The following is a 24355-nucleotide window of genomic DNA, read 5'->3' as shown; positions in this document are numbered from 1 at the left end:
GAAATATAAATAGGTTAAAAGGTGAATTATTTAAAGTGTTTTTGTTTTTAATGTTGAGAAAGAAAATGTTAGTTTTAGTCCCCAAATATAAGATCTTTTTTTTAAAAAAAAGTAGGTTTACAACAAAAAACCCACAAATGGTCAGAATATTCTACCGAAGTTTCACTAATTTTTTTTTTTTTTGGCTTGGTTTTAACCACTCTCATTGAAGTTTTAACAACCTCAATCATTGCAGCATTGGAAGAAGAAGAACTGGAACCACAAAGCAAAACTAACTATAACCGACCTGCCTATTTTCATTGAATAAAGATATAATAAATATTAGTAACGTTATTTTAAAAATAAATAATTCCTTTTCAAACCTAAGAATGCCTTTTAAATTGAAGCACAAGAAAAAGAGATTTGATCAACTGTAACTGGATTGATTATATGCAATGACCTTAATGAGGTCAGTAAAGCTGTAAATTGATCAAAAATGCAACCATGAAAATGAAATGCTCATTTCAGTATGTATACTTACATACTGACTTGATTGTCATTTTCTTCTATGACATTCATCGAAACTACACTTCGTTATGTGCTGGTCAAATTTTATGAACTTGAAACTTTTCAGGAATACCAATTAACTTGAGGGGGATATCTGTTACCAGCTTTGCCAACACAGAAATCTGTTGATATTACCCTACTATTTTGCAAGCTTTCACTGAACTTTTTAACAGCAGTATTGTATTCAATATAAAACTATACACTTTGAATCAACTTTTTAAAAACCAGTTCAGAAAAATTCAAGCAGGCCTCTAGCATAAGAAGTGACCCACAACCCTCACATTCAAATTTTGTCCTCACAGGGTACATAGCTCCAAGAGTTTAGACTTTAGAAAGATCACAATCTTTCAGGAAACCTCTTCCTCCTTACTACAAATGCATTTAATTGTGCAAAACAGTCTTACAAGAGAGACTCAAGTCCCATGATTGCATAGCGCAGCTCTCTTTGAAATGAAAAGCTAGCCATTAAATAAAATAAAAGAGCACTGAAAATACATTCTTACCATTTTGATTGGGTTCTGTTGGCTCTGATACTTTTCTCGATGGTACAACAACCACATCTCCTGGCACTCTGGGACTTTCCACGTACTTGGGCTTCCTGATCGGACCTGCAGCGGGAAAAAATTTAGTGTGTCTAATTTTTTCCAGATGGAAAGCACGTTTCAGAATGAACAGTGTGTACCCTTAGAGATCTAAATAAACCTAAAGGATGACCTACTACACACACACACACACAGAGCTACTATAATAAAGATCAGTGAACTGCTGCACTTCCTCTCTTACAGTCCGTTGAGGAAAGAAAAACTTGAGTCACGCTCACTTTTTGGAATGTAAACTCTGGTGGAAAACAAAAGCAATTTGCTTGCTGTGACGCTCCTGAAGCAGTGTCCAGTATACGTAAAAAGAGGGTGACTTAGACATATTCCAACCCAGACAGCTGCTAGTTACATTCCTCTATTCAGAACTTAAATTTTCCAACTCAGTATGAAGATAACTCTAATATCTCTGAAGCTAGTAGACAAAGATTACAGTAAGCAGACAACTTGCAACACTAACACTCAGAATACTTCAGTCCAACAACTTTATATTTCTGGGTATTTTATCCAATCAATGCTGCACAGTCTGATTGCAAGGGGAAGGTGAGATTGAGGGAGAAAAATATCTTCTTGTCAACCAACTGTTTCTCATTTATAAAGACATCTGCTTTCCCAGCTCTTGCTTAAAAATTAAATTAATTTGTACCTGGTATTTTAAACTACCTTTTATCATCATAAAAAAAAATACAGAACAAAAATTTTGAATTAAATTGATACCTAAAGCATTCTTAGTTTGAGCTTCATGTTTTCTTTCTTAGATTATTAATGAGAGTATACTTTGCTAAATGAGATTTAACAATTACAGGAAACATTAGATGAAAACAGAGTTTCTGGTCAGAAAAATATCAACACAATGAGAACAATGCTGCCATCTAAGGGTTGACTAAAAGTAGAATACTAGTAATATTAAACCAACATAAATTAACTCCATCTATTTAGCCCTTAACATTTTCAGTTATGTGCACTTGTACAGAAAACACCATTATAAAAATATCTATTCTGAGTTTGTTAGTTAAAATAAATTTGATCTTCTATGAAGAAAATTGTTCCAGATTAATGTATTTTACATTTATTGTAATTATAATGCTTAGCATACTAATTTTACAGTGAATGATTTAACTTCTATTTTCTATTCATTAAGAATGACAGATAGATTAAAACTATTAAAATATATTTGTTTTGTGGCAAAAATTTAACAAGTTTGACCTACACCTGCAACAGGACAAAATTCAAAGCGAATATTGGAACGCCATTCTCAACTCACTAGACTCTGGCAGCAGTATAACCTGTGGTGATTATGCAAGTCACCTTTTCATTATCTACAGTATGCATTACATAGGAAGTTGAAGGATTGAATTCTTGTCTTAATAGTACAATAGATAGCACAGGCAGGCAGACTACTGTACCTGAACACAACATGTTGCAGGATTGGAGTGAGCATCTGCCTTATATTTATATATCCCCAGACAGAAAATTTTATGAAGCTTTAGTTAAGGTGGCAAATATATTACACTTACTTAAGGAGAAAAACTGAACAAAACACAGATTTATAAACATCATATCAGAAACCCAGGACATTCTGGGGAAGGGGAGTGGCGGGCAGTATTGGCACGTATACCAGTGCAAAGTCAAGATATTAAAAACAATCAAAATTCTCTTCTCATATTCCCTGTGTACACTGTGTACACTCTCCATGTAACTGGGGTAATCTATACAACCACTTTTAAAATCCAGAAAGATGATTTGAGGGAAGGGACAGAGTGTTTTTCATGGGCTTGAGACATGAGGTGCTACACTGCTTCAGTCAGAGGAGTCCAATTTACTGGACCTGGGGGAGGACACGGATAGAGCTGGTTGCCTGAGTAGTTCCATTTTCCCTTCCTCCCTGGATATTAGCCTCCAGTTGTGTTATGGAGTTAGACAATCACAGTCTCAGATTCTGTCCAATCCCATACTGCCATAATGGAAGTTGACGAAGATTTTTCCTTTCTTGGAAGTCTGGCCAAGGTGAAATGGTTGCATAATTGTTTATTCTTATTTTTGAAATACCTACATTAGACCACAGTAACAATAAAAGCAAATAAAGAAGCCTCTGCATTCCAAACATTCCACTTTTTTAAAACAATCATTTATATCTACACCAATTCTTTTCTTCATATAAACTTTGCAGATGGGGAGATTATGGTCCAGATTCTGCAACTTTTTGCACATTAAGTAGTATCTTATTCAGAGTATGGTACTACTCATTATAAGTAAGACTGGCAGAATTCGGCCTCTGTGCCCACTATCTTTCAGACAAGTAAAATTTCCTCCTAGCCTAGGGACAATCTACCTTCAGGGTACAATATATTGTATAATTTTGTACATTATAAAGCACCATACATAAGGAAGTCAAATACTTTGGATCGAATGTTCAATCTTCCCCATTTATTATTTTACTTTGGTAGCATACATGCATCCCAATTGGATATCAGAATTCCATTGTACTAGACACTGCACAAAACAAAAAAACTGTACCTGCCCCAAACCTCACACTGTTATCTTACATTTGTAAAACATTTTATTTTTGACCAACAGATCATCTTCGTGAATTCTGCAAGCCAAAAGAACAGTTTGGATAAATGTTAACTGTAGAACTTTTGACAAAAGTGCATAAGATTCATACTACAGCTCACGCAGATTTCACATAAAACACAATGGAATTAACTAAGAATGATTTAAAAACTAAATGGTCCATAACACTTTTGTATTCTAAATTCATGTTACATTGAACAATATATTCTTACATGGTTTGCCTCTTAGTTATTGCACTTTTTTTCTTTAAACACACACAAGAAGTACAAAAAGGTTTCAGGCTAGTGCTTTTTTATGCTGAAACTAAAGTATTGTCAGTAATGCGTCAAATGAACAACAGATTTTACACAGGAGGTTTACTTGACAGACAAAAAAGATGTCTGCATGCATCATTGGGTCTGATTCTCCTCTCCCACAGTTTTACAGTAAATAAAAGGAGAATCAGTCCCAAAATATAGAACTTGCTAGTTGAAAAGACATCATGTTGATGTCTTTGCTGCTACTAGTCTGCTTTGGTCTATATCTGCCTGGAGGCTGTTTAAGTAGGCAAATGTCAGGCTGTGAATGCTTGCACACTCGAAGGCAGTGGCTCTCAACCTTTCCAGACTACTGCACCCCTTTCAGGAGTTTGATTTGTCTTACTTATCCCCAAGTTTCACCTCACTTAAAAACTACTTGCTTACAAAATCAGACATAAAAATACAAAAAAGTGTCACAGCACACTATTACTGAAAAATTGCTTACTTTCTCATTGTTACCATATAATTATAAAATAAATCAACTGGAATATAAATATTACACTTACATCTCACTATATAGTATACAGAGCAGTATAAACAAGCCATTGTATGAAATTTTAGTTTGTACTGACTTCACCAGTGCTTTTTATGTAGCCTGTTGAAAAATTAGGCAAATATCTAGATGAGTTGATGTACACCCTGGAAGACCACTGAGTACTCCCAGGGGTACCGGTACCCCCAGTTGAGAACCACTGCTCTAAGGCAGCGATACTCACACAGAGGCTGGGGAGCTGCAAGAGGCTCTTTAATGCGCCTCCTGCAGCTCTTCACACCACATGATATAAAAACATTGATTTAATTATTAACCAATCAGGATGCTTTTACTATGTTATTAACCAATTGCAGAATACTTGGTCAGTCATTTTACTCTGAGAATATTTTTAGATTAGATTAGATAGAATAGTAAATTAAACAATGAATTCACACTACTGTGGCTCTTTTGTGTAATGCTGATTGCTAATTTGGCTCCTGAATGCTGAAGTCTGAGTATCACTGCTTTAAGGCATGTTATTCATTTTCAGGATTACAGATTTCATTTTCATATAAACACTCAAATAAGTGTGTCCCTGAAGCCTGTTTTACTCTTTAACTAACTAGGTCCCATCTTGCTGAAACAACCAAATAAAGCATGCTTTGGGAATGATGAGAACATAAAGGTTTTGCTTAGAATATATTCTCCAGGCTGTGCAAAAGGAAGGGCACAGGTTAGTTTTCATTTATGGAAGCTAAAATAATATTCAGAGGATGCTTGGTTTTCAACATTACCTGAACCATTCTAGTGCTATTTAGAATAGTTTCTGATGGTCTGCAGATGCAGCAAGCACCAGAATTTTAACAGGTTTTAATCTTTTGTACATCTTTCATAGAAATGTAAGATGCTGAAAAACTTTGAATATTTTAGTTTCAACTGATGCAAGTTAGCTCCAGATCAGGAAAGTAGCAGCCCTATCTATCTAAACTAGATTAAAGAAAGGGTGGAATAGAAGAATGCTAAAGATTCATATGCCTCTTCATGCTTCAGCCATCATTCCAGAGGACATGCTTCCATGCTGATGACGCTTGTTAAAAATATAATGCGTTAATTAAATTTGGGACTGAACTCCTTGGGGGAGAACTGTATGTCTTCTACTCTATTTTAGCTGCATTCTGCCATATATTTCATGTTATAGCAGTCTCGGATGATGACCTAGCACATATTGTTCGTTTTAAGAACACTTTCACTGCAAATTTGACAAAACATAAAGAAGGTACCAATGTAAAATTTATAAAGATAGCTACAGCACTCAACCCAAGATTTAAGAATCTGAAGTGCCTTCCAAAATCTGAGAGGGCTGAGGTGTGAAGCATGATTTCAGAAGTCTTAAAAGAAGAACACTCTGATGCAGAAACTACTATACTATACTTCTAATGGTGGTATCTGACTCAGATGATGAAAATGAACATGTGTCGGTCCACACTGCTTTGGATTGTTATCGAACAGAACCCATCATCATCAGCACGGACGCACGTCCTCTGCAATCATGGTTGAAGCATCAAGGGACATATGAATCTTTAGCTTATCTGGCATGTAAATATCTTGCAATGCTGACGATAACAGTGCCAGGCAAATGCCTCTTTTCACTTTTAGGTGACATTATAAACAAGAAGCAGGCAGCATTATCTTCTGCAAATGTAAGCAAACTTGTTTGTCTGAGTGATTTGCTGAACAAGAAGTAGGACTGAGTGGACTTGTAGGCTCTAAAGTTTTACATTATTTTGTTACATAAGTGGACTCAAAAACAAAACAATCTACACTTATAAATTGCAATTTCATGATAAAGAGATTGCACTACTGTACTTGTATGAGGTGAATTCATAGATTCATAGATTCATAGATATTTAGGCCAGAAGGGACCATTATGATCATCTAGTCTGACCTCCTGCACAATGCAGGCCACAGAATTTCACCCACCACTCCTAAAAAAGACCTCACATCTATATCTGTGCTATTGAAGTCCCCAAATTGTAGTTTGAAGACCTCAAGGAGCAGAGAATCCTCCAGCAAGTGACCCGTGCCCCATGCTACAGAGGAAGGCGAAAAACCTCCAGGGCCTTCCAATCTGCCCTGGAGGAAAATTCCTTCCCGACCCCAAATATGGCGATCAGCTAAACCCTGAGCATATGGGCAAGATTCATCAGCCAGATACTACAGAAAATTCCTTCCCGGGTAACTTGGATCTTACCCCATCTAAAAACCCATCACAGGCCATTGGGCCTATTTACCATGAATATTTAATTACCAAAACCATGTTATCCCATCATACCATCTCCTCCATAAACTTATCGAGTTTAATCTTAAAGCAAGATAGATCTTTTGTCCCCACTACTTCCCTCGGAAGGCTATTCCAAAACTTCACTCCTCTGATGGTTAGAAACCTTCGTCTAATTTCTAATCTAAATTTCCTAGTGGCCAGTTTATATCCATTTGTTCTTGTGTCCACATTGGTACTGAGTTTAAATAATTCCTCTCCCTCTCTGGTATTTATCCCTCTGATATATTTATAGAGAGCAATCATATCTCCCCTCAACCTTCTTTTAGTTAGGCTAAACAAGCCAAGCTCCCTGAGTCTCCTTTCATAAGACAAGTTTTCCATTCCTCGGATCATCCTAGTAGCCCTTCTCTGTACCTGTTCCAGTTTGAATTCATCCTTCTTAAACATGGGAGACCAGAACTGCACACAGTATTCCAGGTGAGGTCTCACCAGTGCCTTATATAATGGTACTAAAACCTCCTTATCCCTACTGGAAATACCTCTCCTGATGCATCCCAAGATGACATTAGCTTTTTTCACAGCCATATCACATTGGCAGCTCATAGTCATCCTATGATCAACCAATACTCCAAGGTCCTTTTCCTCCTCCGTTACTTCTAGTTGATGCGTCCCTAGCTTATAACTAAAATTCTTGTTATTAATCCCTAAATGCATGACCTTACACTTCTCACTATTAAATTTCATCCTATTCCTATTACTCCAGTTTACAAGGTCATCCAGATCCTCCTGTAGGGTATCCCTGTCCTTCTCTAAATTAGCAATACCTCCCAGCTTTGTATCATCTGCAAACTTTATTAGCACATTCCCACTTTTTGTGCCCAGGTCAGTAATAAAAAGATTAAATAAGATTGGTCCCAAAACCGATCCTTGAGGAACTCCACTGGTAACCTCCCTCCAACTTGACAGTTCACCTTTCAGTAGGACCCGTTGTAGTCTCCCCTTTAACCAATTCCCTATCCACCTTTCAATTTTCCTATTGATGCCCATCTTATCCAATTTAACTAATAATTCCCCATGTGGCACAGTATCAAACGCCTTACTAAAATCTAAGTAAATTAGATCCACTGCGTTTCCTTTATCTAAAAAATCTGTTACTCTCTCAAAGAAGGAGATCAGGTTGGTTTGGCACGATCTACCTTTTGTAAAACCATGTTGTAATTTGTCCCATTTACCATTGACTTCAATGTCCTTAACTACCTTCTCCTTCAAAATTTTTTCCAAGACCTTGCATACTACAGATGTCAAACTAACAGGCCTATAATTACTTGGATCACTTTTTTTCCCTTTCTTAAAAATAGGAACTATGTTAGCAATTCTCCAATCATACGGTACAACCCCTGAGTTTACAGATTCATTAAAAATTCTTGCTAATGGGCTTGCAATTTCTTGTGCCAATTCTTTTAATATTCTTGGATGAAGATTATCTGGGCCCCCCGATTTAGTCCCATTAAGCTGTTTGAGTTTCGCTTCTACCTCAGATATGGTGATGTCTACCTCCATATCCTCATTCCCATTTATCATGCTACCATTATCCCTAAGATCCTCTTTAGTCTTATTAAAGACTGAGGCAAAGTATTTGTTTAGAATTGAAAAATACTATTTCTTTTGTTTTTTTACAGTGCAAATATTTAATAAAAATAAATATAAAGTGAGCACTGTACACTTTGTATTTTGTGTTGTAATTAAAATATATTTGAAAATGTAGAAAACATCCAAAATATTTAAATAAATAGTATTCTATTATTGTTTAGTATTGCAATTAATCGCAATGAATTTTTTTTAATCACACGATTAATCACGATTAATTTTTTTAATCGCTTGACAGCCCTAATCTGAAGAGTAACTACTCCAAAGTTTGGTGTTCAGAGTCACTTGTTATAAATTAATCTAACTTTATATGAAAAAGTTTGAACAATTAGTAAGCAAGAAAGACCCCATTAAATGAGCATACTTGTAAACTTTTAAGGTGTATAGATCAGCCTCATCATATGACATGCATCCTAGGGTATTATGGAAATTAACTGAACTTTATGTACCAAGTGATATTAAAAAAATCAATCAAAGGCAACTGGTGAGTTACCAAAGATTTGGCAAAAAAGTAGCACTTCACCATTACAGAGTCAACATTTCATAGAATCTCAGGGTTGGAAGGGACCTCAGGAGGTCATCTAGTCCAATCCCCTGCTCAAAGCAGGACCAATCCCCAATTTTTGCCCCAGATCCCTAAATGGCCCCCTCAAGGATTGAACTCACAACCCTGCATCTGGCAACACTTACCATGCAGCAGCATCTAAGATTACCAGTTTTTCTTTATACTTTGAATAGGAGATAGCTGTAGTACCTCTGTGATAATTCTTCGTAACAGCTGACAAATGTTAATCTTTTTAATGGCTTCTACTGTAAATTTACAATCCATTTTCAAAAAGAGGAATGAAGGATGCTTCTGTCAAAATCTCTTCCATAAGTCTAACTTCTATCCTCAGTAACTAATGGAATATTAAGAAAGAGCATTAACTCTTGGGCTTAGGTTTTCAAAGCTGCCTGAGGGATATGGATGTCCAATTCCCATTAAAATTAATAATTTTTAATTGAAAAATGTCAGTCCTAGAGGATAACAGAACCAAGAGCAATAAGCAGCGAAAGTTTATTTTGGGGGAGTGGCATCACAGAAGTTCCCTACAGTCAAGGTTAACTACTGCTTTAGCATGTACTGTGTGTGGTGTGGAGGTGAGGCCACGGCCACATTCTTGTCCATTTGGCTTATCTAGCGACATTGCTAACAAGATTTACCAAATACATCTTGTACTCTGAGTTCAACCAACAGAATTCTGGCTGTCCATCGTGCAGATGCACAAAAAGTGCAAACTGCCTGTAACTACTCCATCCACCTGTACAAGTGCAGCCAGAATATAGTGAAAATGACCGAGAAGAATAGAGACCCTATGGATGGAGAGGATATATAGGGTTTACCCAGGAGTAATGACATGAAATCAAGAAAAGGGAAATGTAAGCTATGGAATAACTCCCATGAGACATGATAGAAACCCCATTACTCTGAATTTTTCTAGGGTTTCATCCAGCCTAGATTTAAAACTGTTACCTTGCATTGGTAGGAACTGCATGACTTCTACCTTTTAGGATATGACTATGAATGGTTTTTTATCTGTTGGTTTCTCACTAGGGTATCTACTGGATCGATGACTTGCCTTAACACTAGACCCTTCTTCAGCGATTTCAAATCAGTTAATCCAGTCAACAGGCTAAATGAAATCATGCCATTACCACCTCTTTTCCTCTGTTATTTTTCTTCCCCTATCTTCTAAATGATCACTATTGATAGACAGATAGACAGGCTGGCTGTCTTCCATATCAGCCTGGTTTTTCCTTTCTCCCACGGACATAAAGTTTACAATATCTAGAGTTTCAGGATGGGAGTAACCTTGGGGAGGGAGAGGAGAGGAGAGTAAGCAGACGGGGACTTGCTCCTTTAAAAATTCTCAAGATATTTCCCAGAAGAAAAGGGGAAATGGATTTTTAACTCTACCTACACTATTACCACTATTTTAGATTAATTTATGCTTTTTTTTTTTTAGTTTTAATTACGAGTTTTCTTTCACAATTTTTACTGTTCCTCTCCATACACACCCTGGCCACTGAGAGGAATATTTAAAGTGAAATAAGTACACTGCTCAGTTTCACTCTTTAGTTCTCAGGTACAATTAAAATGCTGCAATGTATGACTTAAGGACACTGCAAGGAAATGTTTACATTTTTAAAAAAACTTTTGTTTTTAAAGAAAGGAAAACATTTCTGCTATTGAGTTATATATAAAAAAATCCTGTAGACCTTAAGTCCTTGAAAGTGTCCCTTTAAATTTAAAGTAGGCCATAATGTCTTGTGATCTGAATACAAAACAAATGAACAAAAGAACCACAACACAACCCAGTCAGCATGCTTAGATTCTGCCATTGCCTTGCTGACATACCTTGTCCTTTCTCTGCACCAGTTCCCCTATTTGTGAAATAGGGATAATTATTCACCTACCCTCACAGGACTGAATTCATGTTTCTAATGTGCTGTGAAATGTTTGGATGAAAGTTGATGAGTATTTTATTGAAGGGTGATTAAATGCCACACAATACTGATAATTTCGGTAGTTTCTTTCAGAGTAAAATCTGTTTCCATTTAGCTTAGACTGTATTTCAAGTTTTCCAGTCTCTTGACTCCTTTTACTGGGGCGGGAGATGCTACGCTGATGACAAATGAGCCTAGGATCAGAACAAAAGTTTGCAAGGGTGGTGCATGCGCTGTCTACTTCTCTGCCCACCCTTAGGAAAAGAGGCACACAATTTAGGAATGCTTGTAGGTCCCCAACTACTCCTCAGTTCTCAGGGGGCACCTATATTTTTAATCCATATATGATTAAAATATACATTACTGTAATGTAATAAATGGGGCTGCCATTGAAGGCCACTCAATCTGCATTTTATGCAGAATGATCCCACTCACCTGCATGGCAGCATCAGCATCAGGGACCATATTACACTAATTCCCTGAAGACTACGTTGACTTCTTGTTGATTTCCAGGTGTAATTCAAGGTTTTGAAACTGCTCTTAAAGAAACCCAAACCCTTTACCATTTGGGTACTGGCCCAGTGAGAGACCATCTTTCTATCTATGATGCAACAGTTGAGATCAGATGGGAAGTCTAGATTTCAGTGATTGGGGCCTGCAAACTGGATGCTCTGGAGGGAGTGTTTCATTCCACAACTGCACACAGTGTCCTGCACTCTTTCATGGTATGGCTTAAATCCCCTCTCTTCTTTCAGACTTCCACTCAGGGTGGAGATTGTTGAATATATTTACAGCCTAATCTGTGGCCCAGGAGTTTATGGATTGGAAAATTAATTTAGTAATTAAAAATAAATCCATTTGTGCACAAGGAGTATGAGAGTAAATTTTATAAATAAAAAAAATAAAATAAAATGTTTAGTTACCATTTACCACCAGAGGGTGCTATTTCGACACTTTAAAAAATTGTGATATGTAAAGCATCTCAAAATGCATTCCTCAGAAACATAACCACTTCCTTTCAGAAGACAGTAATTCAACTCTCAACTGCAAATAGCACTATAATTAGATTGATTTTCTGCTCTGCTCTATGAGAAAATATTCTAATCAGAACAAGATTAATAAGAAAAAGCCTGTCAAGTGACAATTCAGAATTGAAATATCCTCAAAGTATATTTTAACACCTTGATCTCACTTTTCAGCTGCAGAGCAGTTGGGACTCATTGCTGAAATAACTTTTTTCTTTAGCCATTTTAAACTGACTAGCAACGCTTACAGCCCTCAACAGATACAATGAATTACTACAGGGAAGAGCAGCAAACGGTAATAAACTTTAGTATATTACTCTAGAAAGGGACACATTAGCAGAGTTTAATTGTGGCTCAAAGATAAACCATTCAAAAGTAAATTGTAAATGTAAAATGAAAATTCTGTTTACTCAAGTACCGTGTTGAATATTGCAACCAATCATGATAAGAAAAGTATTGGGCACACTAACATCTAACAAACATTCTCCAAATTCCACACTGGCCAGCTCCACTTAGCTGTGATGTTCCAGAATGCATTATTTAATGCTGCATACAGGACAATTACAAGAGATTTCAGAGCGTCTTACTTTGAAAGCCTGAGATACTTAAAAATACTGACACCTCCACCCTTCTCCAACCCACCAGAGGTTGCGATGACACTAAAAGATACATGCTGGGGCATCTCAGCAGATCAAAATCAGCAAGATTTCTTTGGATTTAACAACAGAGGTAGTCTAGTGATCTGTACAGATCTTGTGCTCTCTTACAATGCCGAAGATCTTGAGTTCAAATCCTAGGGAAGGCCTGGAGGCAGGAGTGAAAATGAATGTCTAGGTTCCAGGTGTATTCTCCATCACTTGAAGTCTTTAAATCAAGACTGGATATCTTTCTAAAAGATATGCAATATCTCAAAGAAAAGTTATGGGCCTAATGCAGGAATTACTGGGGGGTTCTATGGACTGTGTCATGAATGAGATCAGACTAGAGGACCATCACAGTCCCTTCCAGCCTTTAAGAAAAATGAATATAATCTATGAATATTCCCAACGTCCTGCAAACAAGCAGAAGGGACTGCTCCCATGTGTAAAGTTAAGCTTGTGAGGAAATAAATACAGGAGTGGGGCCTAAAACAGATATCTCACCTCTGAAGTGTATGGAATGGTCCTCTTATTCTTCTTAGTTACAACTTTCAGCACCTACTGCTAAACAAAACTTTAATTTTACACTTATCGTGGGGTGATAGGAGGAAATTTACTCCTCCTGAAAGATAAACTGCATTTGTTTAATGTCTTTAAAAATATTAATTGGCTTTTCCCTAGTTCAAGCCTGGAGCACTATCGTCACTGCAGCAGGAGGAACTGGCCAAGTCCAAGATATCAATGATGGCCCATCTACCACTGTGATCTGCACTATAGTAAAGTCCAATACCTTCGCCATCTACTCATCCAATCAAAATGCACTTGAGTTCCTATTTCCCTTAACAATTATTATTCAATACCTAATTCCATATCATCCCTTTGAAGATTACACTACTTTGTATACCTGCGCATAATTTGTTTATGTTGTTAATGTTAAATTTCCTTTACAAAATAGATTCACCTCACCATCTTATTTCACTTTCTCACCCAGGCTCCTCCCTGCCCTTGCTCCCTCCGTTCTTTTGCCAACTTCCTCTCTCAAGTACTGCATTAAGGAAGCTCCTGACTCCAAATGAACCAGGAACTTCAGTTCCACCAGCAATTCTTGGTTCTTTTCCCACTTAAGTTATAGTTCCTCTGTCCCCTCCTCTTATGACTGTAATCTGGGATTGAATTGGGAGGGAGGAAGGAAAAAAGGTGGTGATGTTCACCAGGCTCTGCTCTGCTCACAAACTAAGGTCAGCCCATGTGATTAACCAAAATGGGATGCCGATCGCAATATTTTTTACAGATATTCAGAATATGATTCTGCAAGCTCTTTGGCAGGTCTTGGATATGCTCATGGACTCTACGAAGCTCCGTAGGCTTGGCTCTTTCTTGACTGAGGGACCAAAAAAAAAAAAAATAAGTGTAGCTATCACCAACCACCATCCACTTGTGACACCAAAACAAGACCTCAGACATAACAAATAGTGGAGATCTGTAATCAAGGCCTTCCTTTCTCACATGAGGAATAAAATAGTTAATGGTGTTAGTATTTAAGTTTCATGTCTGGGAATCTGAGTTAACATCTCATTAAGATGAATGAGGACATAATCATACATTTCAGAGCTGTGTGCCTTGACCAATAAACATCTCTGTATCAAGTACACACTGTTCATATTTTTGAGGTTTCTTTGCAACCATAACAGCCACTTTTTCAAAAATAAAAACTGAGATTCTGAAGAAAAATACAGTCATTTCAGAGAGATACTGGTATGCCATAAAGCCCATGTACTGGCTCAATCTTAGCCCTGGCTACAGGGTTCCCCAGAGGATGCTGCTACACTTGGTCCTCTTATAGAAGCAGCTGAAAGGTAGGAGTCCAGGCTTTTCATAGAGACCACAATCATTTCATACACAGGAGAACCCCACATAGGTCAGTAAGTTGGATATTTAAAGCAGCAGATGTAAGAGAGGAGCACAGCAGCCAGCCCCACATGATCCACAAGTGCTCAGTGGATCACTGGTGGTTTGTAGACTACAGCTTAAGAAAAACTGACTTAGTGTTCTCCATACAGTGGAAGACTTCCCCACTGGGGAGGAAACATTCTGGTCTCCTAACACTGCACTTTCTAAACTACTGAAATTAGTTTTTCATATCCAAGTTCCTGCCCAAGTCTAGTAAATGAACATTATTACCACCTGCTGACTATTTCGTGCCTTACGTGAAATGACTTTGATCTCAATCCAGTTCCCAGCATGTCATCTCATTACAAGAGGACATAATTGGTACTAATGCAGTTTCAAACCTCCAAATTAGGGATGAGGCACAGTGGTAAGAAACTTGCCCTGACACTTCCTGTGCTCTGCCTTTTAGGGGGTGGGGAGGAGAAGAGGTCTTAACCCCCATGGTTCTCAATGCAGAACCTTTCACAAGCTTTAAGTTCATACCCAGAAATATTAAAACAAAAACAACTAAAAACCCTGTTGTAGCTACTGTACTAGTAACGTTAGCGTAAGCCCAAAGTACACACAAATCAAATCTAATACCAAGATTAGAAAAGCACACCAAAGACAGGTATAATGTTTCCCTAATAGATGTCAGCATACAGTCTCTTCTTGATGTATGCTTAACACTAATAGGATTTCCACATGCCCATCAAAAATAATAATATAGTCTTCCACTGTGAAGCAAAAAAAAATAAAAAATGGAACATCATGTACTTAGCTGCCTGATATACTATATGTTTTATAACAGTGCCTGATATTTATTAAATAAACAGAGAGAGAGAGAGAGAGAGAGAGACAGTGACAGTGTGTGTGTGTGGATTTTTTCTGTATATACAAGCCTTAGAAGTAAACTTGTTAAAAAAAACTAATTCCTTTGCCTCACCCCCAGAAGCCTGTGGGTACTGGGGCTCCAACAGTCCTAAGGAACCAGGGTATTTTTGAATGTGTGTGTGTGTTTGTGTTTTTTTTTTAAACAGTTCCTGCATATACTTGAACACTCTTTCAACATGGCTTAGCCTGGTTAGTAGGCCTATATCTCATTTAGTTGGAACTGCAGTCTAAATACTTGCTGGCAAATTTAGCTTTAAAGGCCAACACATTCGGTATAGGTTTTTATTCCGCCTTCGTCACAATGGTATTCAAGTACCTTCCAGTAGTACATTAAGCAACATGCTAACGTCTGTCATGTTTCTCTCATCCCCTCCCCAGCACAGATTGGTCAAAAAACAGAATTGTTAAATTACAACATTATAGGCATCAAAAAGATACATATGATGGAATGGAATTCTTTAATTCTTTGAAGTAACATATACTTCACACACTAACTACATCTTTAATTAATCTTTCCACAATGGAGAGATTAACCTTGTCTCTTTACAATGTCATATGTAGTACAGTGCGGCAGAGAGGAATACATGAACTGAAAGAGACTGACATCACCAAAATGTCGTTTAGGTTAGTAATCGGGAGCAATTCAATAAAGTCTAGATAAATTACAAGAAAACAGAACAACCTTGAAGCTAAATATCCCATATGAATTAGGAAAGTGTTCATTGTAGTAGGGATAATACACGCCACATGGAAAATATAGGTACATTTCTTTCCATGAATGTGTTAATTTCAACTAAAACATTTTGTTCTGATTTATATATTTTCCTATATATAATTTTGTAAATAAAACCTAAATTTTGGTCGTAACTGTGTCACTTTCAAGTGTTGTGCTATAGCTGTATATGACAGCAGATTACCTGAACTCAGTCAGATTTAACACTTTTGCAGTATCTTTTACACAATAGGATAGTCAAGTGCTAGCTTTCGCTAAAGTGCTTTCCTTCTGTAGGTTTAAGTTAGACCCTTAGAGAAGGGCCATTAGGATGATCCAAGGAATGGAAAACCTACTTTATGAGAGGAGACTCAAAGAACTTGGCTTATTTAGCCTAACCAAAAGAAGGCTGAGAGGAAATATGTGTCAACATGAGACAGAAAATCATTTCAAAAGGGAGGTTTTCAGAGTCATGTAAGAGATTTAGGAACACAAACCTCATTGAAAGCCAAGGTGAAGCAGTCCAAGTCAATGGTAATTGTGGTCCTAAATCCCTTAACGTGATTCCGAAAATTTCCCCCTTTGTTTATAAGTATACATCCCTTTGAGTTTTGCATGAAAGGGACCTGAACTACTAGCACTACCCAGGCACAAAGAGGCAGCTCCAGAAAGCTCCATATACACAAGTTAGATGCCGCACACAGGCAAATCGCAGGGGCCTAGGAGACCTCAATATCACAACGTGAACACTTTGATTCTTCTTTAAATTCCGTCACTTTCTGAAAGATTTGCTTTTTAAATCACATTTCTCATTCATTCCTTGTCCAGTTTCAGGAACTCCTGCAGTGTCAGGTCAACAGGGTTCTTATGGAGGGAGAGGAAAGCCCAGCAAGAGGTGTGTTTCCTCTGCTCATCAACGGGGTCATCATCAAGCTCCCAGCCTTCCAGCTCCTTGAAGAAGCAGCAGCATTGAACCACATCAGGCCCATTCTCACTGGGGCAGTGGATGAATCTGGCTGCAGCCATCTGCTTTGGGGTGCAGGCACAGCCCTCGGTGAAGGGCCAGCTATGGTAGATGGCCAGGCAGGCCTTGCGCTCATGTAGAGCTGAGGAGCGATATAATTGCTCTCTATAAATACATCAGAGAGAAAAATACTAGGGAGGGAAAGGAGTTATTTAAGTTAAGCACCAATGTGGACACAAGAACAAATGGATATAAACTGGCCATCAACAAGTTTAGGCTTGAAATTAGGTGAAGGTCTCTAACAAGAAGAGAAGTAAAGTTCTGGAACAGCTTTCCAAGGGGAGCAGTGGGGGCAAAAACCTAACTGGCTTGAAGACTGAGCTTGATAAGTTTATGGAGGGGGTGGCATGTGGCCTATCGGTGACCGCCAGCAGCAAAAGACCTAGTGGTCTTGCCACATGCTCAGGGTCTAACTGATTGCCATATCTGGGGTCAGGAAGGAATTTTCTCCTGGGTCAGATTGGCTGATACCCTGGGAGTTTTTCACCTGCCTCTGCAGGATGGGGCATGGGTCACTTGCGGGTTTAAACTAGTGTAAATGGTTAATTCTTTGTAACTTGAAGTGATTAAACCATGATTTGAGGACCTCATTAACTCAGACAAGTGGTTAGGCATCTATTTCAGGAGTGGTTGAGTGAGGTTCTGTGGCCTGCAATGTGCAGGTCAGACTAGATGATCACAATGGTCCCCTCTGACTTATGAGTCTATGAGACCCACAATACTGTCCTGCCTTTTTTTCTTTCCCCTCCAAATTTAAACTTAATTTATTCCTGTTTAATTGGATAACACTCAGTCAAACTGTAACAACTGAGACCACAGTTTTCCCACACAATTTAGGACTATTATGGGGGAGAAAGAAGAGAGTAGGAAAGAAATGGTCTCTCCATCTCCACTCAAAGTGCTGCTTGATGCAGTGCCTGTTCAGACAGATATCTGACTCCAATATTGCGTGCACCATCAAAAAAACCTGCAGTCACCATTATATTAAGAGGTGTTGGGAAACATCAAAAAAAGCCAAGACACAGAGAAGAGGGCAGGGAAAGGGAAAGAGATGAGAGATTGGAAAGGAAGGAGACAGCTGCTGCCAAGCTATTTTATACTGAACTTTTCTTTGTTTCAGACTTCTCAAACTAGAGTCCTGTTCTGTGACTGAATTTTAATTTAAACCATTAAAATGACACAAGGATGTATCATTACTTTATAGAAAAGATTCTATGTCAGATTGGTTCTCCTCAAATTATTTTAAAACTATTTATCTATGCAAGTACTTTTATGCATAAAATTGTCTTTAGTGTACTTAACCAGCAAACTAAATGTTATTTTATCAGTAAATATAGCAATGGGACTGGAAAAAGACTGTAATCAAGTACACAATAATGTATCCTAAAATAAAGTGTGAAAATTTACTTTAAATAAAAGGGGCCAAAAATACTGTCATTTTCTTGAACGTAAGTGCCAACCAAATTTTCCTACACAGGAAGGGAAAGTTACCAATATTGTTGAAAGCTTTAAACTGTGATTTATAACAGTGTGATGGCAGGAGCACACAAAAAATAAGACAAGTCTGTTTTACATCCTGGACAACTCAAATTTACATCATTTACCCTGTGGGTTTCATATTATTAATATATACAGACATGGTACAAGGTAAGAAAGTCAGTCCATAAAATGCTGGCTACAATACAGCTATTCTATTCCTTAAACAAACTAACGTAAATTAAGAGTTTCAAGACTCAGATAATATGTTATTTAGCCAGATACTTAATGGAGTTTCAATTTAAGAAATCCACATACAAACTCTAGTTCAGAAGAGCAGTTCTAAGACACGTGACCAATTATAGCAGTACAGGGCCACGTCTTAAAATTGATAAAATCACAGACACAAAATAAACAAACCATCTGGAAGCTCTGACATACCTGTCTCCCAGTAAAGTGGGATAGGTATCACTTTATTTCATTAACATTTGCTTCCACCATCTCTCCTAACATTTGATTATTTTCAACTATGGGTATTTTTTGTTGTTTTTTTAAAGAAAAACAACAAAACAAAAAACCCCCACCTTCTTCTGTGCTCTCCTCACTTCTTCCTCTCTTTTCAGTCAACCACATTCTGAGATGGGAATATCACCATGCTACATAAACTGCTGATACAATAACACCGAAAATGGCTGTGAAAGCCATACTGCTGGAATCCTCTTCATCTCTTATTGCCCCATCCCAGATGACGGTTCATTTATGTAAAATCTTCCTCCTTTGCCAGTTCAAATTCTCCAACATTCAAAAGGAATAGCATACCAAGATAATGTATACGTCTGGCATATTCCTATGGAACAAAGCAGCCATATCCACTAATGAAAAATGTTTTAACAGCTGCTAGCTTTTAAATGACAGGCAGTAGTCCCAAAAACTTCAAAATTATTCCACTGTGAAACAGTCAAACAAAATAACAAGACAAGAAGATTTCTTGAGATTTCTCAATGTTTTGAATGAGTCAACATTTGTGTGTGAAAGTCACAGGGTAAACAAAACAATAAGTAGCAGGGTGGATTTGATTTAAATCAAATTGATTAAAATCACTAGTCAGGAAGACTCGATTGAATCATGGATTTATACACAAAAGTGCATTCTTGTTGGTTGTTATAACCTTAATACACATTCTTCACAACTCAGAGATAAATGTAGGTTTCATTTTTAGAAGGTACACACTATACATTTTTAAGTGATTTATTTTGAAAACTTTTCAGGTTAGTTTTACAGCTATATCAGAAAATGAATGAATGATTGGTTATTTCATTTACCAAAGGTAATTGAAGCAGATATTTATGAAGTCATTGGGAGGTGAACTATCTCCAATTCAACAGGTTAATCATTAATATTTGGAGGATTTTCTTGCCATACTGTATTAGGAGGAGAACATCACCAGACATTTAAATTGTTTTATTTAACTAAAACAACGTTATGTATTCTGGATTTTTTTCTTCAACAAACATATAATATTTTAACAAAACAAGCAAATGAATTTTTGAATTTAGTTAAACATTCAAGTTTTTTAAAATCAGGTTTGTTTTTGTTAAAATTGTTTCTAACTAAAATAGTTAAATAAAATATTTAAAAACAGAAAACAAAATGTAAATCGACTATGCAGGCAGGTCAACATGAGAAACTTAAAATATGGCTTCTGCAGCTAACTCAGTCATCCTCACCTTCGTTTTCCTGTTTGTTCATAATCTGGAAAAGAAGGACAAGTTCTCCTGCTTTTTCAGGTCCCAAACTATTTCTCAATTTGAAATTAATTGGTCCAAAGGAAGAAAATATTCTTTCTACAGCGGCAGAAGAAGCTACTGTTGTTAAAAGTGAGATTATTACTTCAACAGTCTCAGAATCCAAGTGCTTAAGTGACTTCCATCAGTTCATGGTATGACTTTCTTTAATCATCATCAGCAAACATATATTTCTTGAATGGTTCTTATTCCCAAACTCGGTTTCTTTTATGGCCTGCTGCCATTATAGGTTTTCCTTTCTAGTAAGAGAATGGTATGGTAGATCTCAAATTAATGAAGGCTACACTCAGAAAGACCTCAACACTTCTGGAATATGCTGCTCAAACAGTTTCTACTGCCTGTCCCTCCCTTTTCAAATTTATCTCCAGACTTCTTCTCCTTCTCCAGAGCTATTCCGCCCCCAACAATCTTCTATTCATTAAACTTTTTGAAACTTTGCACTTTTAGAGAGAGGTTAGGGATTGACTATGTGTGCACAAATTTGCAGAAGGGCAAAAGGGTTGGTCTTATTTTTCACCTCTATATATTATTTATTTATTTAAAACTATTTTTGCGTTAACAAGCATGTTATCTCTGGAGAAACAAATCCACAGTTTGAGAACTGCAAAACTAAGCGCACGTCTACACTGGCAAAGTTACAGTGCCGCTTAGAAAGCGCAGAAGGCAAACCGCTGTTGTGTGTTCACATTGACAGCTGCCTGAGCAATAGCGCGTTCACACTTGCAGCACTATTTGGAGCGGTGCACTCTGGGCAGCTATCCCACAGAGCAGCTCTTTCTCTTTTGCCGCTAAGACTTGTGGGAAGGCAGAGGGGACCACAGGGCATTTTGGGTCCAGTCCCAATGCCCAGTGATGCATTCCTTCACATCCAAGCAATCTCTGTGCTTCCATCCACATTTGGCGCCATCTTTCAATGGTTTGTGTACTGTGCACCCTGCCTCTTTCAGGCTGCAGGAATGGATCCTGAACTGCTGACCAGTATGCTGCTCGCTCTAACCAACACGTCACGACTGGCAATGGAGTTATTCCTTAAACTACAAAGGCAAGAGGACTGCAACGATCTCACCACACATAGTAGCTACGACACGAGATTGCTTGTGGCATTCACGGAGGTGCTGACCACAGTGGAATGATGCTTTTGGGCTTGAGAAAGAAGCACTGAGTGGTGGGATCACATTGTGATGCACGTCTTGGATGACTAGCAGTGGCTGCAGAACTTTCGCATGAGGAAAGCCACATTCATGGGACTGTGTGATGAGCTCCCCCCAGCCCTGTGGCACAAGGACACAAGAATGAAAGCTGCCCTGTCATTGGAGAAGCATGTGGCGATTGCACTGTGGAAGCTGGCTACTCCACACCGCTACCAATTGGTTGCTAACCAGTTCGGAGTGGGAAAGTCAACCGTTGGAGTCGCGTTGATGGAAGAGTGCAAGGCCATTAATCGCATCCTGCTTCAAAAGACCGTGACTCTGGACAACATGCGTAATATTGTGGATGGTTTTGCACAAATGGGCTTCCCTAACTGCGGAGGGGTGATAGTTGGAATGCACATTTCACTTCTGGCACCAGACCATCTAGCCACCGAGTACATTAATCGCAAGGGATATTTCTCAATGGTTCTCCAGGCCCTTGTGGATCACCATGGGCGTTTCATGGACACTAATGCAGGCTGGTGATGATGCACGCATCTTTCGGAACACTGGCCTGTTCAAGAAGCTGCAAGCAGGGACTTTCTTCCCAGACCAGAAGATCATCGTAGGGGAAGTCGAAATGCCCACTGTGATCCTGGGAGACCCAGCCTACCCCTAAATGCTGTGGCTTATGAAGCCACACATGGGGCAACTTGCAGCAAAGAGCGGGTCAACAACAGGCTGAGCAAGTGTAGAATGACTGCTGAGTGTGTATTTGGCCATTTAAAAGCCCGCTGGCGATGCCTGTATGGGAAGCTGGACATGGCCAATGACAGTATTCCTATGCTTGTAGCCACATGCTGTATTCTCCATAATATTTGTGAAGAGAAGGGTGAAAGCTTCACGCAGAGGCTCAGTGCCTGGAGGCTAAGTTTGAACAGCCAGAGACCAGGGCTATTAGAGGGGCACTGCGTGGGGCCAGAAGGATCAGGGATGTCTTGAGGCAGCAATTTGAAGCTGAATATTTAATATTTAAATATAATATTTGCTGGTTTCAGAGTAGCAGCTGTGTTAGTCTGTATTCACAAAAAGAAAAGGAGTACTAGTGGCACCTTAGAGACTAACCAATTTATTTGAGCATAAGCTTTTGTGAGCTACAATTTGCTGCTATACTCGGGATTGCAGTGCTTGTAATGCTATGAGGTGACTGGTGCACATGATGCAATATGGGGGTTTAACGTAATTGTATGTTGCTTTGCAGGGCTCTTTTTGCTTTCACGTAATAGAATAAAGATTGCTTTCAAACCAACACAATGCTTTTATTAAAAGAAAACAACCGAAGGAGAGAGTCAAACAACAAAAATACATCAGCAGGGAGGGAGATGGGGGAAGAGATGGTCTCCAGAGGAGGAGGGGTCCCAGGACAGCTACAGATTTGTGTACGTCCAGGAATCGTACCCAACCTTCTCCTTTGGAGTACAATACAGCGGGTGCCGTACTTCAGCAGGGCCAAACTGCAGAGGGATGGGTGTTGAGTGCAGTGGGAGTCCACACTGCTGGACTGTGAGGAGGGAGGAGTGGAATGCTGGGGGTAGAGAATGGAGCCAGGAGGTTGATAACAGTGTGTTGGCGGTGGGGGGCACATGGGTAAGAGTTTTGCAACAGCAGCTGCAGGAGAGGGCGGGCACAGAGCTGCTCGGTTTAAAGAGCTAGTATCGCCTGGAGCACGTCCACTTGGCGCTCCATAACATTTAAGAGCCGCTCCGTGGTTTCTTTCTGGTGTGTGCTGCATTCTCCTTTCGGTCTCTCTTCTCGCTGTCCTGCCACTCCTTCAATTCCTGTATCTCAGCAACGGAATGCATCATAACCTCACGCAGAAAGTCCTCCTCAGTTCTTCGTGGCTGCTTTCTAATTTTGCGCAGCCGTTCTACTGCCGATAAGGGAGGCTGGCCTCCCAATGTCATCTCTGTGAAGTTTAAATGCAACATTTTACAAGCAGTATTGTTTGCAGCACAGACAACACTAATTCAGTGCTTTAAAACACAGCCAGTAGTCACACATCTGTCATTAACTGGCTGACCCCAGGCAAGCACACATAAGCCACAAGACCCCCAAAATGGTGAGTAGCCGCAAGGCACGGTGAATCACTCTTCCCAGACCCTACTGTACACTGGGCACGTGGCTCTTGGGGAGATCCAGCACTGTGGGGGGGGCTTGATAATCATTCCTGTCCCCACATTTTCCACAAGCTGTGTTCCTTATGGAAGACATCTTGCTGCTGAGCGTGAGCAGGGAATCAAGGGAGGGTCTTCTCCAAGCCTGCGGCTCCTACCCTGGCCCCTATGCGCAGCAATGATCCTCCCTGCCCGCCCCGTCCCGTCCCCGGACAGCACAGTGGTGCAGGAAAGTTACCATTAATGAGGCAAGAAACAAAGCAGCTCTGCTGAGGAACCTGCAGCAGTGAATTCCCACTATCTCCACAAGAGTTTCCAGGAGATCTCTGAGGGAGATTCTCGTGAAGTGAGGGAGTGTATCAACAGCCTGTTCCGCTGCTCAGAATAGGCACGTGGTGGGAGACAAGCCTGCTTTCTGCAACACTCCTGCCCCCAACAAATCGCTTTGGCAATTCCCAAAATCAGATCCACTTACCAGGGGCCTCCTCTCCTATTTGCGCTTCGCCAAGATCCGACTGCTTTGACTGGCTAGGCTCCTCCAGGGTAGAAGAGAGCTCCTGACTGCATGCATTTCTGGCCCCCGAGCCATCCTATGCATCTGGGACCCCTTCCCCCTCTTCATCCAAGATTTGCTCCTCCTAGCTCG

General features: G+C 39.0%; 1 protein-coding gene across 1 annotated transcript in view; it reads right to left on the bottom strand.

Moving 5' to 3' along the window:
- TANC1 (tetratricopeptide repeat, ankyrin repeat and coiled-coil containing 1) overlaps positions 1-24355 on the bottom strand; it is a 212861-nt gene that overhangs the window by 101423 nt on the left and 87083 nt on the right. The window contains 1 exon segment of the mRNA XM_048869537.2: positions 1050-1154. Within this exon segment, the coding sequence (XP_048725494.2) occupies positions 1050-1154 (105 nt within the window).

This window comes from Caretta caretta, chromosome 11 (assembly GCF_965140235.1).
Source record: "Caretta caretta isolate rCarCar2 chromosome 11, rCarCar1.hap1, whole genome shotgun sequence".
In the NCBI taxonomy this organism is placed as follows: Eukaryota; Metazoa; Chordata; order Testudines; family Cheloniidae; genus Caretta; species Caretta caretta.
This window is presented reverse-complemented; position numbering and strand designations above follow the sequence as displayed.